Below are 27,208 nucleotides of genomic sequence, written 5' to 3'. Positions count from 1 at the left end.
TCATATCTAGAACGCTTCTTAAATTGCTTTGAAACAGCTGTGCATGAATACATGATTTTTTTTATTCTTCTCATGTGTTTATATCCAGAAACCTGTTAAGAAAGTTAAGGAAAGTGTGAAAACACACTTCAACCATTTTTGCTTATCTCCAACACACTGGATCAAGTAGGTCCATAATATAGTTTAGACCACTATTGTAGGTATGCTATGTTCAAATACACCAAAATTAGGACGTCTTTTGCACCTTTGGATTTACACAGTACAAAAAAGTTATTTAGAAACACATTTCTCAATGCAGAAAAGTCCTCAATGATAGCTGCCCATATGGAGCATGATGTAATGTGGTGTCAACACACACAGAAGCCTTGGTCAGCAGTCTAGGGTCCGTTGGGCAGTTCATGGGCGTTTATCGTTGGCCGATAGGGACAACGGTGAAATCAGCGAGTGTGAGGCGAAAGGAGACTTCATTACGCCTCCAGCTACTTATACTCGGAAAACGTTCCGTAATTTGTGCAAAGAGTCAAATCCTCAAGCGGGCGTGCACTGCAACTCAAAGCGGGACGACTTGATTCACAGCAGTAAATAAGCGTGACCAATTACTGCCTTTCTTTCCCTCCCTGAGCTCACTGCGAAATCTCACTCGCCGACCATAATCCAATTCTGCTGGAATGTCTTACAATAATGACACCCTGGAAAGCATTACCACACCACCTCTGTGTACTCGCATTAGCCAGGCAGGCCTAGAGAGAGACGGAGAGAGAATAACTGTTTTTGGCTCGGCTCTGATTTTGTTTGTTTCGTTCTGTTTCAACTACTTTATTAAGCTTCAAGCGTGACCTTTTCCTTTGAGAGAAAAGTGAGGGAAAGTGAAGAACTGTAAAGCCACGTTAATGTCATTGTCCTGCCATGCCTGAGACCAGCGCTTAATACCTATGGCGAGGCAGGGGATATAGGAAATATTATGGTTGACCCAGATGAAGAAAGTCAGATGACAAAAGCTTTGAGGCTCTTTTAACTTCTGGGTGAAATGGGAGAAAAACAATAGCTTACGCAATCTCTTGGTCATGGTCTATAAATTATATTTTCTAAACAATTAATAATGGCTAAATATTTTAACATTAAATAATATATAAATATAATAAAACCCCAAACTTTTGAATGGCATTGTATTTATACATATAAATGTTGTTTTTATATGCCAATTATAATATTTAAATATTTAAGGTGCAATATGCAATTTCTATTGTTGAACAATGTTGATATTTGAAATAAACTCAAACAAACACACCCCTCCCTTCATTGCTCCGCCCCCAAAATGCATGAACACGCAATGCAAGAGTGTCTCTTTTATCATAGCAGAAGGGAAGCAAGATAATGCTTCGCGAAAAATTAAGCAAAGATAATGAGTCAAGTCAAGTCAAATATATTTGTATAGCGCTTTTCACAATACAGATTGTATCAAAGCAGCTTCACAGTATTAAATTAAAATAATACAACAAGGTTTGTTTCTAGTGAAATTTATTGATTGATAAAATTAAATTAAATATTCCCAAAATATCCCCAACTGAGCAAGCCAAAGGCAACAGTGGCAAGGAACCGAAAAAACTCCATCAGGTGACCTAATGGTGAGCTGAAACTCCATCAGGTGACATAATGGAGAAAAAAAAAAACTTGGGAGAACCCAGGCTCAGTCGGGGGCCAGTTCTCCTCTGGCGTTTATGAACTAGAGGCCGGATTGTAGTTTGAACTGTAAGATTAAGAATATAATATGAATGCCTGGCTGAAGAGATGCGTCTTTAATCTAGTTTTAAACTGGGAGAGTGAGTCTGAGCAACGAACAGTATCAGGAAGGCTATTCCAGAGTTTTGGAGCTAAATGTGAAAATGCTCTCCCTCCTTTGGTGGATCTTCTGGATATCCTAGGTATGACCAAAAGCCTCGAATTTAGTGATCTTAAAGAGCGCGATGGATTATAGGGCGATAGAAGATCCGTTAAATAGACTGGAGCTAAGCCGTTTAGGGCTTTATAAGTCAGTAGCAATACCTTGTAATTAATACGGAACTTTATAGGTAACCAATGTAGTGATGATAAAATCGGTGTTATATGATCATATTTTCTTGATCTAGTAAGAAATCTAGCAGCTGTATTTTGGACTAACTGTAGCTTGTTTATTAAGGATGCAGGACAACCGGCTAATAAAGCATTACAGTAATCTAGTCTCGAGGTCATGAATGCATGAACTAACTTTTCTGCATCAGAAACTGATAGCATGTTACGTAGCTTAGCAATGTTTCTAAGGTGGAAAAAGGCTGTTCTTGTAACATATGAAATATGATTTTCAAAAGACAGTTGCAATTTAATATGACACCCAGGTCTTTTACTTTAGAGGATAAAGTAACAGGACATCCTACTATGTTAAAGTTGTATTGTGAGAGGTTTTGTGGGCGTTTTTTTTAACCGATAAGTATTACCTCTGTCTTGTCTGGATTTAATAAAAGAAAATTACGCGTCATCCAATCTTTTATCTCTTTAATACACTCTGTCAATTTGGATAATTTAGCTTTTTCATCCGGCCGTGATGAAATATATATTTGAGTGTCATCAGCATAACAATGGAAACTAATTCCATGTTTCCTTATAATATTTCCAAGTGGCATCATATATATTGAGAATAATAGAGGGCCTAACACAGATCCCTGCGGCACTCCATAGTTTACTGAAGTTATGATCGATTTTTCTCCATTTAAATAGACAAAATGGTAGCGGTCAGATAAGTATGATCTGAACCAGCTTAATGCTTGTCCTTGAACACCAGTATAATTTTGTAGTCGATCTAAGAGTATTGTGTGATCTATAGTATCGAACGCAGCACTAAGATCAAGTAAAACTAGTATTGAGATACAGCCTTGGTCAGAAGCTAAAAGTAAATCATTTGCGATTTTAACGAGCGCAGTTTCAGTGCTATGGTGCGGCCTGAATCCAGACTGAAACTTTTCATAGATGTCATTTTCTTGCAAGAAACAGCCCAGTTGAGAGGACACAACTTTTTCTAATATTTTAGACATAAATGGAAGATTTGAAATGGGTCTAGAATTTGCTAGGTTATTATGATCTAATTGTGATTTCTTAATGAGAGGTTTTATAACTGCCAATTTAAATGTTCTTGGAACATGACCTAAAGATAAATATGAGTTAATCATATTGAGGAGAGGCTCTTCCACTACAGGTAACACTTCTTTCAGTAGTTTAGTTGGTATAGGATCTAATAAACATGTTGTTTTAGATGAAGTGATACGTTTATTTAACTCTTTTTGTTCTATAGTTGTAAAGCACTGTAATTGTTCTTGCGGGGTGATAGTTGAGGCTGAATTATAAGGCGCGATTGAAGATTGAACGTTTACAATTGTGGTTCTGATGCTTTCTATTTTCTCAGTGAAGAAGTTCATGAAATCATTACTACTAAACTGTAACGGGATATTTTGTTCAGGTGACGTCTGTTTATTTGTTAGTCTAGCCACGGTGTTAAATAAAAACCTTGGATTATTTTGGTTATTTTCTTTGTGGAGGTGCTCAGCCCTGGCCTCTTTTAGGGCCTTTTTATAACGTGACATACTGTCTTTCCACGCGATTCTAAAGACCTCTAAATTAGTTTGTTTCCATTTACGCTCTAAATTACGGGTTTCTCTCTTTAGAACATGCGTAGTATTGTTGTACCATGGTGCTTTAATTTTCTCTCTGACTTTTTTTAATTTAATGGGTGCAACAAAATCCAGTGTTCTAGAGAGAATGGTGCTCATAGTGCTAGTTAGTCTCTCTAGTTCATCTGTTTGTTTGGGTTCAGGCAGCAGCTGAGACAGATCAGATAAGCAATTTGAGAAATTATCTATGGTGGATGGAAGGATTGTTCTGCCTGGTGAACGCGGCGCCGCATGACATATTACAGTGATATAATTAAATCTAGTGTATGATTTAGACGATGAGTTGGTCCGGTGACGTTTTGCTTGGAATTTAATAATTCTGTAAACGCAGCCCCTAACGCATCATTTGAATTATCTACGTGTATGTTAAAATCTCCAACAATTAATGCTTTATCGACGTTGACCAATAGATCTGAGAGAAAATCTGCAAACTCTTTTAGGAAATCAGCGTAAGGCCCTGGCGGTCTATATACGGTAGCCAAAGCTAGAAATATTAGGGATTTTTTTTCTTACATCTGAGAGCGTAACATTTAGTACAAGTACTAAATTTTCTGGGTAACATTAAGAATATCTCTATAGATTGTTGCAACACCGCCGCCACGACCAATCAGACGGGGCTCATGCTTATAACAGTAACCTGATGGAGTAGACTCATTTAGACCGAAATAATCATTTGACCTAATGACCGACAAGGATGCACAAAAAAATTACATAGAGTACACAAGAGTATAAATAAGCAAGAGTTTGTTGTTATTATACAGCACACCACCTCCAGACATGACATCCAAAACTATGTTACTCACGTATGGAGCAGATACAACAAAACCTCGGCGTCCGTTTTCAGGCCTTCCCGCTTAGGTCTCACCAGCACTGGGAAGCTTTTCTAATATTAATGTGAGTCCTTGCCTGATTATAAATCTTTTTTTTTTCCTCTGAGCTTTTCTCTTTTGTAATGTGTCTCAGCCATCTCTCACCTCTTGAGCCACCTCTTGCTCACGCTCACTCTATCTCCTCCCCTATCATGAGTGGACACGCCCCCTACTGCTGATTGGCTACAAGTGTGCAAATCCACTTTCAACAGCGTTTTTCAAAAATCCCTTACTGAACCTTTACTGTGCGTTCACACCAAACGCGAATAGCGCGTCAAATTCACGTCTACCGCGTCTAGTTGGACGCTTGAACATTTTGAATCCATTCGCGCGTCCAGAGCGAAATTGAACTCTCTCGATGAATGCTCGATCAACATCAGCCATCTTGCAAACAGACAAGCGGATTTTGCCTCAGACGCGCGTCAATTTCGCTTCAAACTTTTGCTTTTTACGCGCGTCTGAGGCAAAATCCGCTTGTCTGTTTGCAAGATGGCTGATGTTGATCGAGCATTCATCGAGAGAGTTACCGCATCGGAACGAGGATCACCCTTCAGGACACCAACAACATGCACTCTATCCCAGCTGCAGAGCGCCTGTCCATATGTCTTCGTTTAGAAAATGTATATGAAATTTTAAATACAGTATATTAAATATTGAAAAACTATCAATGTTTTTCAAACTGTGGTATGGATACCACTGTTGGTGCTCTTTCTAGTGATGCTCACTATACTCACTTTCTAGTGATACTCAGTTAACTGCTATTTTGAATATTATATTCTACTATTGCTATACTCCATTTTGAATGAGTTAACTCCTACGGTGGCTGTATTATTTCAAATCTGCCGGCAGTCGCAAGTAATCTCCCTCTCGCATTCGTCTCGGTGCCACTGAGTGTAAAAACGCGAAAGGCGAAGCTTGAATTTCCAGGTATGTCCCTCTTTGTCTAATATATTTTCAAGATGGATTGAATTATGAAATGGCTTCCGCCATTTGAGCGACTCGCTCGTATGTATTCTAAATGGCTGATTATACACTTACGAGAATACTTAATTAGTTGGTTGAAGTGATTACACATTAATGAGAACATATAATTTTGAAAGAACGAAGTGTTTTTTGCTAAAAATCAACTTAAAATATTACACAGTTTAGCTTTAACATTGAAATCACTCGCACCAGATGCTCTATTCGCGTTTGGTGTGAACGCAGCATAAAAGGTTCTACTCCAACTTACCAGAATTAAAGAAATCTCAGCACACAGATAAAAAATGTTCTGCCATATACGAGAAGTTCTTTATTAGGACCATTTGACAAATAACCAAAGCTTTGTTCCAAAAAGCAACAACTATGATGAATGCAATGCCAAAAAAGGCTAGATACGCCACAAGGCCAACCCCATTGTTAGGGGGTTAAACAAATGGTACATTCGAGTCTGAATCCATTTGGTACTGGCCAATGCACTAGTTCCAGGCCTGGCAAACATGTCTACCATGGCAAGAGTATCTAAATGATGGTGAGTATTAATTCATTTCACAGTGTTTGGCTGATGGGGCACAGTGGATGATGTTGAGCACACAGCCAGTTAACTAAATAAGAGAAAATAAAACTAAATTTGCAGGGAAAGTGCATGCTTGAAACTGCACCTCTTGCTTGTCACAAATGGTCCTTTGTTAAAGCGACACTAAGCTGTTTGGGCTGCTCTAAAAATCTATATCTGCTGCAAGAGAAAGTGATAATATTGACAATGCAATTTGAAAAGTCATGTTTGATAAATCACTTTTACTATAGTGTGCTTCATAATGTGCTAACACATTCTGTCATATCAAAAGAGTTCATTAAATATCAATTTGTGCTTTTCAAAACATAACATTCAGTCGTGGGTTCAGTTGAAAAATTTTTTGCGATGACAATGAAAAAGAATGAAAACCTAGTTATGGGCAAAAAAAATCAATCCTAAGCTGAAAATGAAGTATCACTCAACATTACGCAGCCATAATACGTATTGAAAACTCTCAGATTTGTTCGGTCAACCAAGATAAAGGAAAACGGATAAAACACTGCAGATTTAGAGGAGCCAAAGCTCAGATGAAGACTGGACTTCCTGCCATGGCAGCAAAACCATCTGCTAGGGGCCTCCTGGCTTAGAAATGCATCCCAGTAACTGTCAGGGAAGGTTGAAGGAGAGCCCAAAGCCTGTGAAAAATAAAGATTGGTACCAAATGAGTTCCATTTCTGAGGCTAGTGTGGCTGTGGCCATTCCTAAATGTGGTGTGGTCTGTGATTAAATTAAGACCATTTCTGCTCTGTGCACATTAGGGTTCCATCTCATTTCACATTGGCAACTAAAAACTCATTAACGGAAGCTGAAATAATTTCAGAAATGATTCCTCCATTTAAATGGTAATAAATTAGAGACTCTGGACAATTCACTGAACGATGCCTCCTTCACCAAAAAAATCCAATTTATCGCTGCTTCCTCTTCCAAATGAGCATCACACTCATCTTCACCTACAGAGAGAGATGTAGGTAAAGGGAGAAAGAGGTTTCTCATTTCAGAGTTTTTTTTGCTGAACAATGATGTCTATGCACTCTTGAATATAAGTCTTTCTGGCTTGATGACATCACTGAAGTTTTTCATTTGGATTGATGTGCTTTGTGTGAATGTTCATTTAGAAATTCAGAGATAATTTGAGACCATAATAACACCACATCCCAGGAGCAAGGATTTAGGGCATTACAGGCATAAGAAGACATCAGAGACAGACTATCTTTTCCTGATGTCAGCATGATGCAAGTGTGAAAGAGGTTGAGAATTCCAGGAAGTGACAACTTTCTTGTCAGAAGGAAGCAGTCAGCATTTCTCAAGTTACAGTATATGGATGAGTTCCTGAAGATTTCGAAGGAGAGAGGGTGACACTTCTTTTGAAAATGTTAGAAGTGCTTTCACACATGCAGCATTTTTTTAATATTTTTATATTTAAAGGGCATCTGTGAACAGGACCCGTTGTCAAAATTGCAGTTCAGAAGTTGTAACTGTGCCAGAAAAGTTCTGTTTTGATGCTATGTGTGAACAAAGCAGTAAGGTGAATGGTTTGAGCATGTCCAAAGTCAAGCGTTAGGGCCAATCACAAAGTTCTAGAGCAGTTGATGCAGTCACTCCATGCCGTTTAGTTATAAACCTGAGAGATGAGATTTGGAAATCATGGTTGTGGATAGAAATGTCCAAACAGACAGATACTGAAATACAGCTGTTGAAAATTTATTTCAGGCATATTTTCTAAATGCATGTTGTTGATCTTATTGTTAACGATTTATCCAATTTCTTTTATCAAAATGTTGAAACTCAATCTTCTGGTGAAATGGCGACTTCTGTCTGGTGATGTATGTCATTCTTCTCCAATCATTTAGTCCACGCCGTTTCCTTTTCTTACAGTCGTCTGCAAGCTCACATTCAGAATTGTCTCCATCAACCGATGTGTAGAACCAAGTCTTTACCCTACATTTTTTATTTTCCAATAATTCATGGTCCCTCCCTCACTGGAAGTCGACTCATTTTATCATCCATTAGACAAAAATTAGTTACATGATAAAGTTTCATACTTAGAGGTTTAATACTTGATAAACCTCTAAAGGCCCGTTCACACCAAGGACTATAACTATAACTATAATGATAAAATTGTAATAATATTTGTAGTTCCATGAGAATAGCAACATCCACACAGCAATTGCTATGATAATGAAACAGGGAAATAACATTGTTGAAATCACTTGAGAGATGAACTGTAAAAATATAGACAGCCAATCAGAATCCACCCAACTTTAAAGAGCTTGAACATTTAAAGTGTCAAGACAATAAAGACAATATAACTGCGGCGGGCGCTTATAATAAACAGAACATGATGGTGTTTTGGTGTGGATGCTAATATAGTTATTGTTATAGTTATCGTTCTTGTTGTGAATGAGCCTAAAGGGATAGTTCACCCAAAGAGTTAAAATTCTGTCATCTTACCCTCATGTCATTCCAAACCCGTAAGACTTTCGTTCATCTTCGGAACACAAATGAAGTTATTTTTGATGAAATCTGAGAGCTTTCTGTCCCTCCATAGACAGCTACGGAACTACCACTTTGACGCTTCAAAAAGTTCATAAAGAGATCGTAAAATTAACCTGTATTGAGTTCTGTTAAATGTTCTGAAGAGACACAATCGCTTTATATGAAGAACAGATTGAATTTAGGCTTTTATTTACATATAAACATTCATCAACTCACACATCAGTTGTGATAAACAGATGCTCAAGCATGTTCGCTCGACATGCAAGAACCAATGAAGTTCATTCTCATGTTACGCAGCACGTTTGAGCTTCAGCAAGAGGTTTGTTCTCACGTGTCAAGCAAGTTCGGTTGAGCTTCTGTTAAATGTTCGCTGATCAATGTTTATAGTTGAATAAAAACCTATATTAAATATTTTCAACATATAAAGCAATCGAGTCTCTTCAGAAAATTTCAATACATTCATATGGATTAGTTTTATGATCTCTGGTCGTGGTAGTTGCGTAGCTGTCTATGGAGGGACGGAAAGCTCTCAGATTTCATTAAAAAGATCTTAATTTGTGTTTCGCAGATGAACGATAGACTTATGGGTTTGTAACAACACAAAGGTGAGTAATTAATGACAGAATTAATTTTTTTTAGGTGAACTATCCCTTTAAATGAGTTTGAGCTACCGTATAGCATCAGTGATGCTTGCCTTAGTAAACACCACTAATAAGCCAACCTAGTTTTAGATATTTATTACAAATTACAATTATTATTCTCATAACCTAGCATGCACCATTCAAATATTTCGTGGTTTGTAGTGTTAGTAATGTTAAGTTGCATGTTTGGACTAAATCTTTGGGCTTATGGAAAGCGTTTACAGTCAGTGCTGCGCTTTGGGGTGACATGTGGCCACAGAGGCCACTAATTCCTTCTTTATCTATACTCATATCCTCTGTGGCAGGTTGTGGTAGGATAATGAGGCTCACTGGGCAGTCCTTCAGGGCTAACACATGCACTGCACTGCACTCCCCTCCCGGGGCAATGGGATGGCACAGATGTAATTACATTCAGAGAGTGAAAACAAGACAAAGAGAACAAGACATGGCCATGATCTTTTGCCAGAGCATGCATGCTCAGCCCCGCGGGGAGGGGCGATGGAACTATCATGATCTGTGGAGATGTGTTTTAGGAGTTCACAGAGACCCAAAGGCCTAACTAATGAGAAACAACTGGAAATCTGGCTTTTAAAGCCCATATACTCAAGAGTGCTCATTCACTTACCCTCCAGCGATATCAACCAAAACATGTTGCTCTGTAAGTTGGACAAATTGCTGTCAGTCTGTGCATTAGTGGTGGGGATTTTTCAACGACTCTTTCTGCAAGTTACATCGTTATGCCAGTAGGTGGCGACTAGAATATTATGAGTGAGCCAATGATTCATTCACCCAATCGATTCATTCAAAACACTGATTCATTCAAAATCAATCACAATTGTATAGTAGGTAAATGGGTCCTAGTATGCTTTTTTTACATTTTCAACTTTCTTTAGTGTGTAATCATGTTGCTGTTTGAGCATGTAAAAGATGCAATTCTCCCAAAGTTCTGTCTAGCACAACAAAAGAAAATCAGTTCACTGGAATGAAAATGTATTCAGTGTGAACAGCTCCTAGCTGTTCAATAGCTGTGTCTATAGAGTAAGTTAATTGATGTTATCTCGTTATGGAATATCACAGTTACAATCTAATGATGGGTCTGAAAAGCAGCACTCAGAAGCACTCTTGCTTGTGTGACATTGCTTAATTAATAATGGAAATTTACAGCTCCCATTTCAAAGTATCAGACCGATGACTTGCTTATGTGCAATAGTGTGATAGTGTTTCTAATACCATAGCAGCAACACCTCACATCACTCCACCAACGATGAGCACCTGCCTGCTCGCATAGCGATTCATTACTACGTGACCTAGAGAGGGAAAAAGAGTGAGCGGAAGAAAAGCATTTTGATGAGAAAGATTTGTTCAGTACCATTACGCCCATATACTCTCAAATATCAGTCACTTGCAAGATTGCTTCTCAATTCATCTCGTATCCTCTCCAACTGTAATAAAAACCCATTTCTGATGACACCTATTAGATCACAGTCACGTTTCGTATTGAGGAAAACAACCCCAAGCAAGAAAAACTTGATGATGCATCTTTCTGTTAATGTTCTTTTTTTGCTTTCTTTTTTTATAGCCAGGGTTGCATATGCATAAAGTATATGTCATTTTAAATTATGTTTATAAATTTTAAATGAACTGTAAATATAAATAATGATCTCATAAGCATAATGCAATCTAATTTATTCAACTGTCACAGTCACAGTTCTCAATTTTGATTGACGAATTTGGTTTGAAATTTAATTAATGTGGTCCTAGCAAGCAATATCTGTCATTTCACCATCTAGGTTTACTATAGACTCGATATAGTGCGGCTATGAGTTAACCAACTTCTAGCCAAAATAACCTTGAATTTGGTTACATGTCGTTTTTGCCAAAATAACTTGTGAGATATTCCATCATGTAAGCAAAGTAAACAGTGATTACAAGGTGTTTGGTTTAATTTCTTCACTCATTTAATTTCTTTGTTAACTATTTGATGACTATTCTTGAGCTATGGTTTAGACGTCTATAAAATTTTCACTGACAGCCCAAATTTTGCCATGTTTTAGCCTAGACATCTGGCAAAATTGCTTGCTGGCTTTTCCACTTTTTCAACTTTAGTTAGTGTGTAATGTTGCTGTTTGAGCATAAAAAAAGATCTGCAAGGTTACAAAGCTCAAAGTCCACTCCAAAGGGAGATATTTTATTTAACGGAATCCACTTTCCAAGAACTACAACGAATGACTCATTTGGACTACAACACGTTTACAGTTTACAGATCTTGTGAAGTCATAATGTTAATTATTTAAATAATCTCCGCCAACAGAATATGAAAAAAATGGTGTGAGGCCTGGTTGAGCTGCATTAGAAAGACAGTGGCTACGTTTACATGCAACCAAATAATCCATTAGTAATCGGATTAACGGCTCAATCGGACTGAAAAGCCTTCATGTAAACACCTTAATTGATCCGACTGAGCTCAATCCGAATGAAAGGGATGGTTTATTCCTTTTCTAATCCGATCGGGAGAACATGTAAACACTTGATCGGATTTAAAACTGTGAAAAAACGTGCAATGACGAAGAAATAGCGTCATGACGTATGACACGCGGAACAAGCTGTTCTTCCTGTTGAATAAAGTGTCATAAATGATAGTCTCACGCCCACGGACCGTTGGCTGAACGTCTGATGCATATGGCACACTTTTTCTGGAAACACTTCAGGAGTTTCGAAGTCGCGATCTGATTTGTTGAATTCTACAGGATGTCCGGGAGACGTGTGTGTCGCGTTCTTTATCGGTCCTCCTGGAAACAAATGCCATGACGCCAAAACCCCTCGTGAAAGAAGAAAGCCGTTGTGTTTACAACTGTGACAATGAGCGCTTACCAGGATCAACTAAACGCTGGATTTTCAAAAGTATGTGAAGTTCACGGCTCCATTGTTGCAGTAAACTTGCACAACGTTGTGAATTAATAATTTATTAGATGCACACCGGTGTGTTATTGTGGGGACATCGAACTTATATTGTCACACCCCTAAACATGACGCGGAACAAAACGAACTGTGATTGGTTGCGTCACATATCAGTCAAACATCCTCTTGGGCGGTCCTTGGCGCTGCGATAGAGTCCAGATCTGCCACTGTGGTCTAGCTACGTGAGACTACATAATTCAGTGTCCCGTCATTCTAAGACTCCTTTCACTCAGCGTCTGTGAAGTGGCGCTGGACAACGTCCCACCAGTACTTGTTTCGAATTCTTATCCACAGACGACTGGTTTTGGGTGCGGGGAGGGGCATTTTTACTGCGTGATAAATATAAGCAGCAGGGCAAAATGGTTCATATGCTCATTTTCTCAAATTTATGACTAGCAGAAACGGATAAGTCGTCTGTTTAAAACAAATAAAGAACCAATTTAAAAGAATAGTGTGCACAAATTGATGCCATCCTTAATATTTACATCTGAATAGAGCTTGTATTTACGGTAAGGGGTGTGACATTTCCCGAACAAGCGCTAAGTGGTGTAAATCACAACAAACTGGGCCAGCTAACCAATCACAGCACATTTCGAGGAGGAGGGGCTTCATGGAAACAGGAAATAAATGACGCGTTCGAGCCAGACTGGGGAGAGAGGTACTGTAATAATGTAAAATATGTGAAAAATAATGTGTTTTTTGAACAATCAAGCAAGAAAGGATTATATTCTAGTACACCCCAAAAACAAAATCAAGACTTCGTAAAAGGGCATAATAGGACCCCTTTAAATAATATTAAAAAATGCCATATTACATTATATTAGCCTATTAAAAATGATATCACTGGCCAATATATTAGGTACACCTGTTCAACTGCTTGTTAACACAAATATCTAATCGGCCAATCACATTGCATCAACTCAATGCATTTAGGCATGTAGACATGGTCAAGACGATCTGCTGAAGTTCAAACTGTGCATCAGAATGGAGAAGAAAGGTGATTTAAGTGACTTTGAATGTGGCTTGTTTGTTGGTCTGAGTATTTCAGAAACTGCTGATCTACTGGGATTCTCATGCACAACCATCTCTAGGGTTTACAGAGAATGGTCCGAAAAAGAGCACATGTCCAGTGAGCAGCAGTTCTGTGAGTGAAAATGCCCGAGGTCAGAGGAGAATGGTCAGACTTGTTCGAGCTGATAGAAAAGCAAAAGTAACTCAAATAAGCACTCGTTACAAACAAGGTATGCAGAAGAGCATCTCTGAACGCACAACACCCTCAAACCTTGAAGCAGATGGGCTGCAGCAGCAGAAGAAGATCACTCCTGTCAGCTAAGGACATGAAACTGAGGCTACAATTCACACGTGCTCACCAAAATTGGACAATAGAAGATTGGAAAAATGTTGCCTGGTCTGATGAGTCTCGATTTCTGCTGCAACATTCAAATGGTAGGGTCATAATTTGGCATAAACAACATGAAATCATGGATCCATCCTGCCTTGTATCAAGGGTTTAGTTTGGTGGTGGTATAATGGTGTGAGGGATATTTTCTTGACACACTTTGGGTACCAATTGAGCACCATTTAAACGCAACAGCCTACCACAGCCTGCTGACCATAAGACCTTTATGACCACCGTGTATCTTCTGATGGCTACTTCCAGTAGGATAACACACCATGTCACAAAGCTCAAATCATCTCAAACTGGTTTCTGGAACATGACAATGAGTTCACAATACTCAAATGGCCTCCATGGTCAGCAGATCTCAATCCAATAGAGCACCTTTAGGACGTGGTGGAAGAGGAGATTCGCATTGTGGATGTGCAGCCGACAAATCTGCAGCAACTAAGTTAATATGGACAAATCTCTAAGAAATGTTTCAGAACCTTGTCGAATGCCATGAAGAATTAAGGCAGTTCTGAAGGCAAAAAGGGGTCCAACCAGGGTATTATACATTAAAAATATTATTAATTGATCTAATGAATATAATGTTTAGAAGATGATAGAATTAATATATTATGTTTTTGGCATTATTAATATTCAGTCTATAATGATGACCATATGCAATTGCCCTTTTCCCTATAATCGTAAAGTCTCTATATTAAGGTCACCTCAGGCCTTTTCAATTGCAGGATGTCTTCTAAGAAAAAGTTGCTATATAAAAGTTGAATACAATCATTCATTTGACTGATGTTTTCAATGCTTTGAGAGGGCAGGTTTGGAAATTAATTGGAAAACACAAACACATTTATTGTACACTTTTTTTCTTTCTTTTTTCTTAAATGATTCAGTAATCAAAACATTTTGAATTCTTGTTTCACCCCTGAGACAGAATATCAATCATATTTCATCCACATTACGATGTCACCGTGAAGGAACAATAGAAAACATCAATCAAAAGAAGATTCCACACAAAGGTGATTACTACATGCTCGTCTTTCCAGGCTTACAAAATGTGCAACCTCTCATAATTCAGCATCTCTCATAAACACATGGAAGATTACATGTTTATGAGACATGGATCATTTTCAAAGATTACAGTTACCAGCTGACAACGGTGCGATTATCATTCATTGCGAATGCTTACAACCTTGAAAAGCTTTTGTGATTGGGTTTGGCAATAAATTAGGTAGGACGCCTCACATCCTCATGAATAAGCACCAGACAGAAATCCTTACAGTAACGGCTCGAAGGAAAAAACATGGATGAAAATGAAAGCATAAAAAAAGTCTTTCATTTCACTTGAGCTGCAGGCGTTCAGGCTGTCCTTGCATTCTGATTGTCTCCATCATAATGGATTTTTGTTTTTACGTCATTGCTTTCTAAACAAAAGAAATAACAGCTTTGCATGTACCTCGATTCAGTGAAGTGGGCTCTCCTCTGGTATCAGAGGTCTCTCTTCCATTACATTTTCAACAGCCCGACTGCCAAAGTCAAAGCTGCTCAGGTGAGCTTATGATGGAGCTCCAGCTGGGAGCATTTGTTTTGTGTGTGTGGAAGAGAAGCAATGGAAGCGTGTCTGATGTATTCCTGCTGTCTTTCTTCCACTGCATATAGGGTGACATTGGGGAAAGTGAAGCCAAGGGCAGTATGATGAAGCCCTCTGCCTTTGCTATTACACATGGGACCGCTGGGTCTCGTACTCATTTTCTCCCTTCTCTCTCTCTCTCTCTGTCTTTTTTATATGTTCTTCCTGTGTGCTGCTGCTATAATAGACACTTAGAAACCTGTTCATGTGGTATATTTTATATGTAATATGTTTGTCATTTGCTATCATCCCAGAGAATAACATAGTGTCGGCCCAGATCCAGCCCACATCTGGGACATGTGGATTCCAAACGTACCAGATGTGGGCTGGATCTGGACCGACGCAATGTTGCTGTCTGGGTGTCTTTAAGAACTGATCATTTTCAAGGAAAGGATTTGGACGCTGTCTGGTGCTCTATGTTAAAAAAAATTAATTAGGTGGCGTTTACAAGGCAGAGATCTGAAACCATTCAGCTGCAAACAATTTCAAAATCATTTGCGATTTATAAATTTCACATTCACACAGGCATAATCACATTGTTTTTCCATTCTCTAAAACACACTTATGCAGATTTGAGAAATGATCGTAAGATCAACCCAGACAGCATCAAAGTGTCAGCCCAGATCCGGCCCACATCTAGTACACGTGGATTCCACACAGCCCAGATGTGGGTCGGATCTGGGCCGACACTATGTTGCTGTCTGGGAAGTGTAGGATGGTTTCTAGGCAACATTTTATAAATGAGGCTCTGTGTCTTTAAGACTCTATCTTATGTCCTTTTACAAAGTCTTGATTTTGTTTTGGGGGTCTACTAGAATAGGTTTTCATCCTTGAATGTTCAAAAAACACCTTATTGTTGCAGCACCTCTCTTCCCAGTCTGTCAGTAATGCTCTGTTTAGTTCCCCTCTATAGCTCCTTCCAAAAATCACAATATGCTCTGATTGGTCTGGACTGGACTGTCGTGACTGGTCAAATGCTTTGAACATGCTTAGGAAAAGTCTCGTCCCTTGCCAAAACCACAAGTTTCAACATATTAAGGCCCTGTCCCAAATGGCAGCCTCGCGGTCTTCCTACGAGTCTGCACTTTTGTGATGTAACACCGCTTTGACTGTCGGGTAGAAGTCTGCTGCGGAGCTCGCTTCAGTTTCTGAAGCCACATTCTTCTGGCACACATACCGTGATGGCGATGACTCAACCTTAGTGTAGCAATAGCATACATATACGGACCTCATCTGGGCCAACTATGGAACATATGGCTCAGTTCTGGCAGCGGCAAAGTTCACATGGGCCACACACAGCAAGACACAACTCGCACTTAAACTGGCTTGTTTTGTGTGGGCCAGATACGTCCCATATGACCTTTGCCGTTGCCAGAACTGAGCCATATGTGCCATAGTTGGCCCAGATGAGGCCCGGATATGTATGCTATCTGGACTTTGTGCTTTGTAAATTTGCAGACCTTTTTCATTCTCAATCAGCAACATTACAAACTAAAGAAAGTTGAAAATGTAAAAAAGCATAATAGTTCCTCTTTAAAACGAATGCTAAACAAAAAGTACTGCCAGAATCTTTAAGATTTGCCCAAATTTGAGAGCAAAAATCTGTTAGATAAGATGGCAAGTTAATTTTCTCAATTGTCACAATTTTGGAGCTAATGAATATTCAGTTCTCATCCCAGTTTGATTATAAATAGTTTTCCGTTGAATAATTAAATAGAGCAAACCCTCACATAAAAAAACAGGAAGCATGAGGGAGAACAAGCACGGCCATCTGAAACTCTTTAAAGTAGATGGTCAAGGATTTTGAAAATTCATTAGTGAAGCCAAGTTAGATAAAAGCAGAAACTCAAGTCAGGATAGATATCTCAGCTCAGGGTGATTTATGAGACATAACCACTTCATAGAGAGAGAAGCTATGATAGGTGCAAAGAACTGAAAAGAACATTGAATGAAATCTGTGGTTGGGTTTGTATTTTCTTCCTTTTGTGACATTCATCTTCTTTCTAAATATGAACAAAACATTTTAAAGGCCACAATATAATATTGCACCTAATGAAATGCATTAACAGGGAAGTCGTCAACTACCAATTATTCACTCAAAAACGTAACACCATTTACTTTTTTATTGTTTTATTTTTCAAATCATGTGCAAGGTGAATTTCACAGTAGAGATCAATGAATGTTTACTAAACTCACACCATACATACAAGCAAACCAAAGACATAAAAAATAAAATGCTAAGCAGAAATGCAAAAGGAAAATAAAACACTGTTTTAACTTCTGTGGATAAATTAACCGCAAGCTGAGAAAAAAAATTAAGAAGTGGCTGTAGAGCATTCACACCTGCAGCAGCCAACAACACAAAAGAATAATTTATAATTCTTTCAAAGCTTTTATTTAACATCTGACAGACTGGTGTTTTGGAAAGTAGCACTGCCATAACTTATTTTCTGTAATGCTTTGTGTTCTTTAAGACTGGCGCAATCACAAAGAAACAAAAGAACACACTCTGTAAAAGAAACAAATGCTTGTGTTAATGTCCTGTGTTTTGTGATTCACAATTTAACAGAGCAAAATCATAAACTCTAACAAACCTAAGAGAGTAAATATTAAAATCGAAAAAAAAAAGCAAAACACACCCATATCAGAAAAGAGGAAAAACAGACAAACCAAAAAAATCTACTTTTCAAGTTAGAAATAAAGGACAAAAAAATCCTGTTTACAAAAACTGTGCAAGTACAGCAAACATATGGTACAGTATATTACACATACAACAAACCATTTAAATACAGTACTGTGTATCAACAATAATCCTGAGAAGTGTCCATTTCTGGTTCCCGTGCTACTGAGCGTATGTGAAACGTGCGGCCAACTGCACCAAAGCCAATGTCATTTCTCATCCCTCTCCCTTCACCAAAACCCCAGATGAGGCTCGGCCTCGCAGGCTCCAAAAAGCCCGACATGAGAGCGCATCAGCTGTCCTATTTAAAGACGCCGCTTACCACGTCCTCAGTCTCCGTGTCTGAAAACAGAGCTCTATATTCTGAGACGCTTTCAAGGGAGGAAATAATGTAGTGCAAAATCAGGAACCTGCATGACGAAATAAACATGAGGCCGGAAAAAAACAAACAGATGTCGAGAGACAATAACTTAGAAGACTGACAACTTTTGGAAGCGTCAAGCAACGACAAATGGCTGTAAAATCACTGTATATTCTGTACAAGATTGTCAAAAAAGCAGCACCAAAAACGATTATTCTTCTCCATAGTTTGCGACTGGAAGATAAGGGGATGGAAAGAAATAAAAGAGAGTGTTCATTTACAGGTCATGTGTGAGTACATGAATGCTATATATATAGGAGGACTGGATTCATTTGCAAAACAGACCTTTTCTAAAGTCAAAAGCAAAGTGTACTGTAAGACTTCATATAGGTTTTGCTCACACCATCAATGATGCCTGGGCTTTTCAAATGAACAGGCACTGTAACATCCCTGGATAGCAACACATCTCACTGAACGTTAACCAACAAAGGCCATTTTTCCTGGAATTATTCATTGCTTAAGTTTCTAATGCACTTTATCTGAGAAACAATGACAGAACACCTGTTATTGCTGCCATGGGGTGCAGGCTAGGACTCCTTGAACACGTTTTGGCATTTTGGAGGCATTTATATTCACACTGCACCTGCAGGTTTCAGATACAAGGACTCGATAAATGACGGTGGAATGTAAGCATCCACATTTTGGCCACCTCTTCTCCCGCTCGATGTTCTCTCCTGATCTGAGCTGTTCTTGTTGTTTGATTGGCTGTCAACAAATTGCCCACTTTTGATTTCAGCAACACAATGCTGGTATCCTTTTTTTTTTTTTTTCTTCTCCAATATGGAGACTGAGAATAATCTTGTAACCTCACTAAAGTCTGGCTGGTGATGTGAAATTGCAAAGATATAGATTTCGACGTGGGAGCTGGAGTCCAAATGAAAATTAAAAACTGTTGTGATGTTGCAGAACATGGGTTGACTTAAAGGAAAAAGAAAAACTTAAGATTAAAAAAAAAAATACAACCACATCTTGGCAAACAAAATAACATCCATTAATAATCAAACTTCTCTAAGTTCTTAAGCAAACCACAGAAAGTCTCTTTGTAGGTGGCATGGGTCAACTTATACATCTGAAAAACTGAAAGAAAAGACAATAAAAAAAAATAAAAAAAACAGTATTCACACTAACAGTGAGCAAAATCGCTCATCATACCCGTATGAATATTTATAGCTATAAATATTTATTTTTTTCACCTATTATTCTATTTTTTTACTCCGCTGTTGACATACTGCTTGTCCTTAAGGACATCAACTGCTCATGTACGCCAACAATGCATGCCAACAACCCAAGCCAAACAGCAACAAAAACTTTGAAGAAACAATGGAGCAGAAATGACTGAACATCCGTGAAAAAAAAAAAAAAAATGATAATTGCACTTATGATTCACTCTTCTAACTGTAAAACAAGCAATTGTGAGGGTGCTTTGTGCACAATAGTCAAACGTAAAACACTGTTGTTGATTTTTTTTAACTTTTTCGAAAAGCACCCTCAAGTTTATTGATTGAAACCTTTAACGCTTTAAGACTTCCCCTGCAGTTCTGGTGTTGGGGACACAGACAGCACCATGTATTGAGCAGTACCACCATCACCCTCCTCCAAAAATATTGATCAGCTGTCTCAAACAGCCCGTTGTGTCATAATCTCCCCCTTCTCGCCACTCACAGCACTTTTTGAAGACACTGAGGGTATAGTTTGGCTACCACACACTCAAAATGTCGGCCGAGGTCCCAGAGGCGGTCCGGCGTCTCGTAAACCTTTGTCCAATGGTCGGCTTCATCGTCGTACTGGTAGAGAGAGTTCTTGCGGCTGGTGCGGAACACGTGTTCTTCTACCATGACTTGCGTGGCTCGAACGAACAGATTCAATCGGCCCTGAAGCAGAAGCACTTTGATGTAGGGGCTGGTCGCCTGCTCGAAGGGGAGGTCTCTTTTACGGCACCAGGTGTTCTGCTCGATGTCGTACACCTCAACGGTGAATGTGCGCTGGTGGTTCCTGCAGATGCCTGCTATGTAGTAGATGCAGTTTTTATGCAGGGCGGCCAAGCCTTGAGCACGGGGAACGTTCATGGACGGTAAATGCCCCCAGTAGTCTTTGCGAGGGTCAAAACAGAAGAAGTACTCTCCTGAGAAAGAGTCGTAATAAAAGAATGATCAATATCCAAACTGGTTGCCAATATTGCTAAATATGTAAATAACATCACAAATTAGTATTTTATATTGTATAGTAGAGTTGTCAAAAGTACCGGTAGCAAGTCAGAACTGAAATTTTTGAATTGTGGCGCTTTGGCCGGAGTCGTAAACACCTCTGATTGGCCATTGTGTTCACGTGCTTATCGGATATGTCTGTGATTGGCTACAATGATCAACGCACTGGAGCGTTTCAGAGCACACGGAAGTGTTTGAAAGTGTTTTAAAAAACGGGAGCGTTTGAAAGCACAAGCTTTCTGCTCCCGTCTGTATCTGTGCAAGCGCTCGGTGAAGAGCATCTTTGATGTATATTTACAACAAAGCGGTGATCATTGTAGCCAATCAGACATGTCCGATGAGCGCGTGAGTACAATGGGCAATCAGAGGTGTTTACGAGTCTGTTCAACAGCACTTTTTTTAAATTTCAGTACCGACTTGGTACCGAAGTCAGCACTTTTTGACAACTCTATTGTACAGTGCTAAAAAGAAACTACTTAACTGAAAAAAGTACACTACAGTAAGTACATGTGATATTTGTCACAAGGACACTAAAATAGTGCTACCAATATTTTTTAAAATAAGACAAAAGTGTAAATTTGTATTTATGAATGTTTCAGTGTGTAATATAGACTATAAACAATCTTTATTTTAACCACACGATTCAATCAAATTGCAAAGCATCACAAACTGGATTGCGACTGAAGCATGACAGGCTTTACATTTTTCTTTCTATACAAGTATTTTTTTATTTTGACCAATAACTTCCAATGGCACTTTTTTTCAGGGGCTGAAACGTTGGTGCATCCCTAAAGATTAAGAGCTACTCTAGCTCTTTTATGCTCTCAGTTATTGCTGATTTTGCTGAGAGAGGTTAACCCATCTGACCTTATCATCTAAGCAGAGCTAGAAGACATGACAGGCCAATGAATTACAAGGATATATGTGTTTGTACACTTTGATGACCCTGATTTCAGGCGACTCTGCAATAACCCCACTCACCTTGCAGCACATAGATGCGGTCCTTATACTCCACTGTGCTGTGGAACTCCATGGCCACCGGCATGGGACTGACCGCCGTCCAGCAGTTGTCTCTGGTATCATAGCACTCCACGGATTTCAAAGCATTTCGTCCGTCCCCTTCGTACACTCGACCACCCAGAGCGTAGAGTTTCCCGCAACAGTGCACCAGCCTGCAGCCGATGCGTGCCCGGAGCATGGGCGACCGTGGGAGCCACCTGTTGCCAGCATGTTCGTACTGCCAGAAGTCACTCTCTGCGCGGTGGTCGATGCACACCTCGCTGTTGCTCGGCCGATAGCCTCCAGCAATGAAGATGTCGTTCTCTGATGAGACCAAAATGCCGACCTCTCTGAGGTCATTGGGCGGCTTGCACAGCTTGTACACCTTCCCGGCAGCAATGTCCAGGCAAGGCACGGTCTGCTTCTTCCCTGAGTGCTTGTGAGCTGCATCGAAGCAGATGACCATCTCGGATGCAGTCATACCCAGCCGCTGTGGACAGCCGTTGGTGCCGTTGAGCCAACCCTTATCCGAGGAATCCCTGGACAAGGCCAGGGCGAAGGCTGGGGGTATACGGCTCAGAAAGGCCTCGTCCAGCAGGGGCAAGCGGATGCATTTGGCAAAAACCTCGGGTAAATCTACCTTCCGCCGTGGACCGTCGTACTCCAACCAGTGCACAATGCTTTCGTACACGTGCTCCTCTTTTTCCACGTTTAAATCGTCACTGTTGAGAATGCTGACCAGCTGTTCTTTGGTCAGATGAAGGAACTCCTGCTCTCCCATCACACACAGAAACTTCTTGCGGATGTAATCCTGCGAACGCTCACGCAACTCTTGGTGGCCATAGGCATCTGCGAACATGAAGACCCCAATGCAGTTCTGAGGGTCTAAACGGCTGATCATAAACTGGGCACATTGGTCTTGGAGGGCTGGGATCTGGAAGATGCTGGCGGCGGTAAACAGGGCCTGCACGTTAGACTCGGTGAGAGTGACCCGTGAGGTGTAAGCATAGTCCAGAACCAAATGCATGGACTCTGACTCCACGCCAACAATCCGCACCTCCCTCTGACTGCTCTCTGTAAGGCCACTTGTGAACATGGATCTGAAGATAAAACAAAACACCATTACAATGTGAACACAACAAAGCAGGAGTTATGCATCATTGTAAACAGTTGATAAAGAAAATGCAGGTGCAACAGTATATTGGACCCGTGAATTCTGTATTAAAGTGACAGCAGCCTAATAATCCTGCAAGTTGTTTTACATTTGATTACAGTTTACTATATTAAGGAACAAGACCTACCTGAAAATATTAAAACTCTGTTTATTTCATTTGTATCTTTGTTCGGTTGTATTAATTTGTGCTATATCGTTGCTAATTTGTTTATTTGTTCTCATTTAAGTGTTTACTTGTCTTTAATAATGCTTGACATGTATATTAGTTAGGCTAGTTGTTTTTGCTGTGGTATTTTTGTTAAAACCATAGGCAAAAGTTCCTTGTGCAAGTGTCCTTTAGCCTGATGATTTATGTTCATGGTATTCAGCTGCAACAAAATGTCAAAAAGACTTCGAATAAATGTGAATGATATCCAAATTTTATTTTTATTTTAAGAATCGGAATCAATATGCAAAATTGGAATGGCTAAAATTCAAATGATACCTAACCCTACTACTGAGAGACATTACAGTGCCTTTATTATGTTATTTTTAAGCTTCCTAATTTTGTTTGTCTCCTACTGTTGTAGGTTTACTTGCAAAGGTCAAAAAACACTTTTTTCTCATAATATACATTGCACATCACAACATTTTTCAATGATTCTCAAACAACTCATGAGATGAATCCGTCTCTCTAAATCCCTCCTTTCTGAGAGCCTACTGCAAAGACAGTAACAATGGCGTCGATTTTACCATATCAATCCGAGTGCGAGTCCGATGATGAAACACTGGAAGAACTAGTTATTCAACCCGGACTTCCATCGCAAGGACGGCTTGGGCAGGACGTTTCTCAGAGATACGCTACTTATTTTGAGGTACATTGTGAGATGTTGCAACTATAATTCCTCACCATCAGCATAACAAGTGTATATCCATCAACAAACCAATGTGTATATTTCTAATTTATTGTGGTGCACATGCAACTGTATTAATAACAGTGCACACATTAGCCGAGCACTAAAGTTTAAGACTGATTAAAGTTTGCTAAACAAATCTTGCTCCATCCTTTATCTTTACTCAAAGTAGTAAGAACGATAGACAATCTGCATTAAAGTCGGCATGAAACGGAAGTTGAGATTGTAATTTTTTCCTTGTTGTGACGTATATCCGAGTGAAACGGCTTCTGAAATTAGAAAAAAATGTAGGGCGGGGCTTGATTTCGTCCTTCGGGAATTGATTGGATCGTTGGAGGTTGGGCGTTGCAAACAAAATGGAGGCAGATTTGAATGCCAGTTTACATTCAGTTGTGGAGGATTTCTCTCCACCGGACTCCCCACCGTTACCCTCCCATGAAGGATTTTTTATTTTATTTTATTATTCCCGCGAACCAAGATGAGTCAAGTCAAGTTATCAGCCTTATTAGACATTCTCTGTTATCAGTCAAGTTCACCCTCGAGAGCATCTCGATAGCCGCACCCTCATCGACTCTGGCCGCACCCTTTCGCCATGGCACGTGACCGAAAGAGAAGAGAGGTCGTTTCGAGGGGGGATGGAAGGGTAATGTATTTGATTAAAGATTATAAGGGTACATGAATTTAAAAAAAATAATGAAGTGCACAGATAAATCATTTATAATAAACACTACAATATTACATATAAAAAGAACATTTGTCAAATTTGATTTCATGCCGACTTTAATAAACCCAAGCAGGAAGGCCTGAAAACGGATGTTGAGGTTGCGTTTTTTTCTGCTCCATGCGCGAGTAACACTGGTTTTGTGGTTTCACAGAACCAAGATATGCAGTTATTGAAATGTTATCTATAGTAACAGGACAGTTTTGAGTGTCATTACTTGTCTGGAGCTGCTGGCAACTAACAACAAACTCTTGCTTGTACAGTTTATATTCTTGTGTACTGTATATATTCTCATTCATTTATCATCTTCGCTTTATTTTTCACATTTTTTTGGTTTGTGCAGTTTGTGCAATGAAGGGAGGGCTGTTTGTTTGGGTTGATTTTTACATATCAAAAGTGTTTCTCAGAAATCACTTGCTGAACCTTTAAAACAATGTCTTGAATGATTTCATGCCAACAAAGTCTTGCAGCAATATTCTTGAAACAGTAGACATTTTAATGTTAATTGCCTGTCCCTGTGCACTTACACTGTAAGCATCTTTACTGTAAACATAATTATTTATTTTTTTAATATAAACTGAGGGAAAAATGCCACCAATAGAGCTCATATTGTATTGAATCAGGAAACGTTTTCTTTTGTAATTAAAGTCACCATGAAATCAAAAAGGACAATTCGTATTTATGGCATATTGCATTTTTTTTTATATATACAAATTATTTTTCTGTAACCATCCTTTTTTTTTTTGTTTAAATGTGCCCTCGTAATTTTTTCTATCAGCCAAAATGAATAGGAAAACACTGAATGTCTAATCCAGGGTTTCTCAAACTCGGTCCTGGAGGGCCACTGTCCTGCACAGTTTAGCTCCAACCCTGATCAAACACACCTGAGCAAGCTAATCAATGTCTTCAGGATCACTAGAAGCTCACAGCTAGGTGTGTTTGATCAGGGTTGGAGCTAAACTGTGCAGGACAGTGGCCCTCCAGGACCGAGTTTGAGAAACCCTGGTCTAATCAATCAGTTTAAAACTTTCATATCCGTGAATAATAAATAATTGAATGACTAAATCTTTATACATCATATCTGCAATGATTGAAGGGTCTGTGTTTCAATCTAGGCTATATTTTGCAATTTCTCAACAAATGTTACAAAAACGGTTGATACTTAAAGTTTAGAGGTGGGGTCTGTGCAGGTGCTACCTGAAGTAAGGGCTGATGGCAGCGAGGACATTTCTGTGACAAGAAAATGTCTTCCCATGGTCCACTTCCACGACAATGTCAGTCAACTGAGCTTCGTCGTACAAGGCTTTAAGCTGCTGGAGGATATTACAGGCATGTAGGGCATCTACCCCGTTGTAACTTGTGCTTGCTGGAGTCCCATTCTGTACTTGTAACAGCTTTCCTATGTCTACAAGACAAAAGCGTTTGACAGTTAATATTTTATAGCGACAATAAACAACATGAATTACAAGTAGGATTGTTTTACAATGACAGTTTTACATTCTAATTTCTTACAGTATGTCTAAATGTGTGCATATACAGTTTACACACACAGAAATATATATTATATATAAATATAATAATATAGGCTATATGCACACATATACTATGTAAACAGACTTTTGTGTTAGATACGATTAATCGATTTTACAGCCCTAATTCGAACCTTTAAACTGACATTAACGCTTAACTAGCCCTTGATTTTCGTTAGAACTAAAGGCGGAGTCAAAAACATAGGGTTTCAATGAAAATCCTGCTAAACAACAACTTGACAAAACAAAGACTTTAGTACAGAGCTCATTTAACAGATGTTCTCAACCCACATCCTCTGTGCAAAAAGTCAACGACATCCAAGCTTACTTGCAAATGTTGTTTCAGAGCTATTCATAGTGACAAAAATAACAGACAAAACAAGTTTCCCATAAACCAACCACAGCTCTTATATGTGTGCAACTAGATCCGGAAAAAAATAAACCATATGGTCTAAACAACTAGTATTGCTTTTGACATGCTCAGACATTTAATACTCTCCTGCTAATCTGATCAAATACATTTGTTTGGTTACTACGAGTAAGCGAGTTTCGATGCTTAACTTATTAGCTGTGCTAATCCAGGTGCTGTTTTACCGGTTAGCACAACATCAGGCTAGTCCGGTCTTGAGCCATTCAAATCCAGGCTAGAGCCGTTTCATAGCACGAAATATACCGTGACAACGCATTGTTGTCATGAAAGTACACAGTTAAACGAATGTTAACGTAGTTGAATGAATGGTATCGTAAACCAGCGAGCTTTAAGCGAGTGTTTACAGTCTCTCGCTGAGCTAGTCTCGCTAGCTGCTACCTATCCGTACTTTTCTGCCTATATCCAAACAACCTCCGGAGTTCGCCGTATATTTGATCAAACCGTCAAACTCTATCACATTCCATCAAAACAAAATAATATCACAGATAAATTACGCGTATACAAGTTAGAAAACTTTTGGACATAAGTTTGGATTTTGAAGAGAAGATCTAACCTCCACTGGCAGCCATTCTCCCCAATCTGTCTCACAGCGACTGGGAAGACGTCACTAATGGCACGGAGCCCCGGAAACAGGCAGCAGCCAATCAGCGTTGCCCGGGCGTCCATGACGGCCAATGGGCTTTTGTCGAGGCCGTCTGTTAAAGCAATATCAGGGGAGTTTATTCCATTAGGAACGTCTGTGCTTGTTTTTAACTGATATTTATATGCCCCTCATGTTTATGGTGGTTACGGCCCTGAATAATAACTGTGACACATCTATTTATCTTATCTTTCTTCCTCACTTTTCTTCGACACATTTGTCTTCTGTTCCCGTTTAAATTGAATTGACATTTATGCCATTGCAAGCACTACAA

The 27,208-nt window shown here is 39.2% G+C and overlaps 1 protein-coding gene across 1 annotated transcript; it reads right to left on the bottom strand.

Moving 5' to 3' along the window:
* Positions 1-17,381: 17,381 nt before the first annotated feature.
* On the bottom strand, positions 17,382-26,907 carry kbtbd8 (kelch repeat and BTB (POZ) domain containing 8). Its single transcript, XM_079856581.1, has 4 exons — positions 26,848-26,907; positions 25,533-25,740; positions 21,530-22,647; positions 17,382-20,466 (listed from the first exon to the last, which is right to left on the bottom strand). The coding sequence occupies exons 1-4, from the start codon at positions 26,861-26,863 to the stop codon at positions 20,003-20,005; spliced, it is 1,806 nt and encodes a 601-aa protein (XP_079712707.1). The 5' UTR covers positions 26,864-26,907; the 3' UTR covers positions 17,382-20,002.
* Between the last annotated feature and the right edge of the window lie 301 nt (positions 26,908-27,208).

This window comes from Squalius cephalus (genome assembly GCF_949319135.1).
Source record: "Squalius cephalus genome assembly, chromosome: 22".
In the NCBI taxonomy this organism is placed as follows: Eukaryota; Metazoa; Chordata; class Actinopteri; order Cypriniformes; family Leuciscidae; genus Squalius; species Squalius cephalus.
Note: the sequence above shows the minus strand (reverse complement) of the source record. Positions and strands in the feature narration are given on the sequence as shown.

What these genes read in the sequence shown, in the direction of transcription:
- kbtbd8 (XM_079856581.1), bottom strand. An exon ending in GCCATCAGCCCTTACTTCAG is followed by an intron (nt 22,648 to 25,532) that starts GTAGCACCTGCA and finishes TTTTATCTTCAG; the next exon opens with ATCCATGTTCACAAGTGGCC. An exon ending in CCGCATCTATGTGCTGCAAG is followed by an intron (nt 20,467 to 21,529) that starts GTGAGTGGGGTT and finishes ACTCTTTCTCAG; the next exon opens with GAGAGTACTTCTTCTGTTTT.